General features: G+C 37.7%; 1 protein-coding gene across 1 annotated transcript; it reads left to right on the forward strand.

Annotated features, from left to right (window-relative positions):
• The first annotated feature begins 946 nt into the window (after window positions 1-946).
• LOC133807065 (uncharacterized) lies at window positions 947-1,563 on the forward strand. Its single transcript, XM_062245209.1, has 2 exons — window positions 947-1,350; window positions 1,448-1,563. The coding sequence occupies exons 1-2, from the start codon at window positions 1,045-1,047 to the stop codon at window positions 1,466-1,468; spliced, it is 327 nt and encodes a 108-aa protein (XP_062101193.1). The 5' UTR covers window positions 947-1,044; the 3' UTR covers window positions 1,469-1,563.
• Window positions 1,564-2,575: the final 1,012 nt, after the last annotated feature.

A 2,575-nucleotide genomic window follows, 5' to 3' on the forward strand; every position in this document is an offset into this window, starting at 1 on the left:
ACTCTTGAACAGAAGGAAGTCATTAGGGAGATAGGATTTGGCTCCCTTCTTTTTACAAATGTTCCTAGTGTTAGGGGCGAGCTGATATGGTACCTCTACAACAATATGGATATAGACAATTTTGAGATAAAGTTTGATGGGGTCAACTACTCTATAATGGTATCAAAGATGGGGGGGGGGGGGGGGGGGAGGGGGCGGATATATACTTTGACCCAATCAGTGATGATGAGCACAACATCCATGGGGAAATACTCACTGACCGGCATACCAAATGTAGTGACTTGATGGTCAAAGCCATGGAATCAGATGTTGTCGACATATATTTTGTTGCACAATTTATGCTAGTCGCGATGGGTACAATTTTAGTACCCACTTCAGGAACATTTGTTCGGAAGGAGTACTTAAATGTGCTCCAAGATATTGGCACGATAAAGAAGCTCAATTGAGCCTCTTTTGTTGTGTAATTCCTCCATGATAGTGTGATTGGTCTCTGCTCACGCATAAATAAGGTTGCCCAGAATGAGGACATGAAGGATCATCACTACCTCCCAGGATGCACCTTTCTTCTTCAAGTTTTAATTTCTCAACCATTAGCATTTTTTTCTTTATGAAATTTGGTGTTGCTTTTAACTTAACTCACTATTTTTTTTTTTATATTTGTTCTATTGGAATCATATAAAGTGGAAGCATGCCTATGCATCACGCCATGGACTTCCCTTTACATATTGGAAAGGCCAACGAGTGGCGAGTTTGGGGTCGTTTGTCTCAAAGGTCGAGGGTTACAATGGTAACAAGGTAAATAGAGATTCAATTAAAAAAAATGTTGCTTCCTAATTTTTTAGTTTGTCTCTAAGCATATTAAAAATGTTCATTAACCTTTGATCTATATATTTGGCAGTTCCTCTACGGAAGCCAATGTACCAGAAGCAACCCACTGGCCCAGCAAACTACATGACAACATCCTCCACCTAATATGCGACTAGCCCAAACAACACTTGCTGCAATTGCATCCTTAGGGATGAAATACGAATTTGAGATGAGAAAATGAAGGAGATAATTGAAAAAGTTAACGATGCAATGAAGAAATCAATAAAAAATTTCCAACAAGAGACTTCTGAACAAATTGGGAGGGAAATTGCCAATTTGAGGGAAAATATTGTAAAAGACATTTCGCTAGATCTTCTGGAGAAGATTCAGACTCAGAATGAGCCAGCGGTGTACATGACAAGTGACAAGAGCCCGCCAGAGAGAGAAGAGAAGGCAGAAGAGGTCGGCAATGACCCATCTTCACCTGATGATGGATTGAAGGGCAATGGTTCTGAGTCTGAACCAGAGATACCGCTTCCAGAGGTAATTTGTACTTGTATATGTATATTTTAATACTCTAATGATGTTCACTTTGCTTTTTGTCAAATATGCGACTAAGAGTTTTTTGTAAAATATACAGGACGACAAAGATTACGAGTAAGAAGAAGAAACACTATCCTAGGATGCTGACAACTTAGCTAGTAATGAGGAACTTCCTTAAACCACTCAATTTGAGTTGTTAGCTCGAACATCAAAATCCATCGACAAAGGGATTGTTGATGTTGATAAGCATGTCACTCCACCAAGAAAATCCAAAGCCACGAGCATCGAGTTTAGTCATTTGATTACAAGACATGCGTACAAGAAGTTAGAGAAAAAGTTCAAATCTAGCAAGGTAAGGTTGTCGACCCATTTTCCATGAGGACTCCCCACACTGAACAATAAATTAGGATGACAATGTTTGTCACGGGGAAGGGGTTGGATAAGCAGTAAGTATTCTTTCTAGTATACCCATTCTTTCATTAAATTAACCAATGTAATTATTATATTGGTAACGACATTCTCTATCTTTCTATTGACAACCAAGCTCTTGTAAGATTTGAGAATCTTGTACTGTGTCGCGATGACTTTTTGACCTTGCTTTTGAAGGTGGTGGTTCGGGATACAGTAAAAGGATCTCACTAAACAATTATATTTATGTGTTGATACTAATATTTAAAATTCATGCTATACATTGATTGGATCTCTGTTACCTGTAGATCATTAGCTCCTATGCCCACATCCTCACTTTAAAGGAACAAAAAAAATGCAGCAGGTGGATTACGTACCTGCTAGTTCATGCCATTTCAAGTTTTGGTTGTAATGCCCCGACTAATTCTAGACCTCAGACCATTAAAAACTACTAAGACATAACTACTATTTTGGGAAACATACATAAGAAATAATATAACTTTATTTAAAACCCAAAATATTGTGCCAAATACAAAGTAAAGTATGAAATATAAAATACGGCATGGGTACCCTTTGTTTAGTACATAAAAACATAAGAACATCATAACTTTAATAAAATGTTTAAAGAACTAAGTGCGGAAATACATAAAGACATAAAATAAAAGACTTCATCATCGATCTTCCATCAGTCCATTCAATCCATTCATCCTCAACACACATGCCAAGCTGCCACGAATCTTTCCTGCCTTCCATATTCTTTTTCCGGCATCATACTAAAAATAAAGGAATGAGCCTAATGCCCAGCAAGGAAAATCTA

This window comes from Humulus lupulus, chromosome X (genome assembly GCF_963169125.1).
Source record: "Humulus lupulus chromosome X, drHumLupu1.1, whole genome shotgun sequence".
Lineage (NCBI taxonomy): Eukaryota > Viridiplantae > Streptophyta > Magnoliopsida > Rosales > Cannabaceae > Humulus > Humulus lupulus.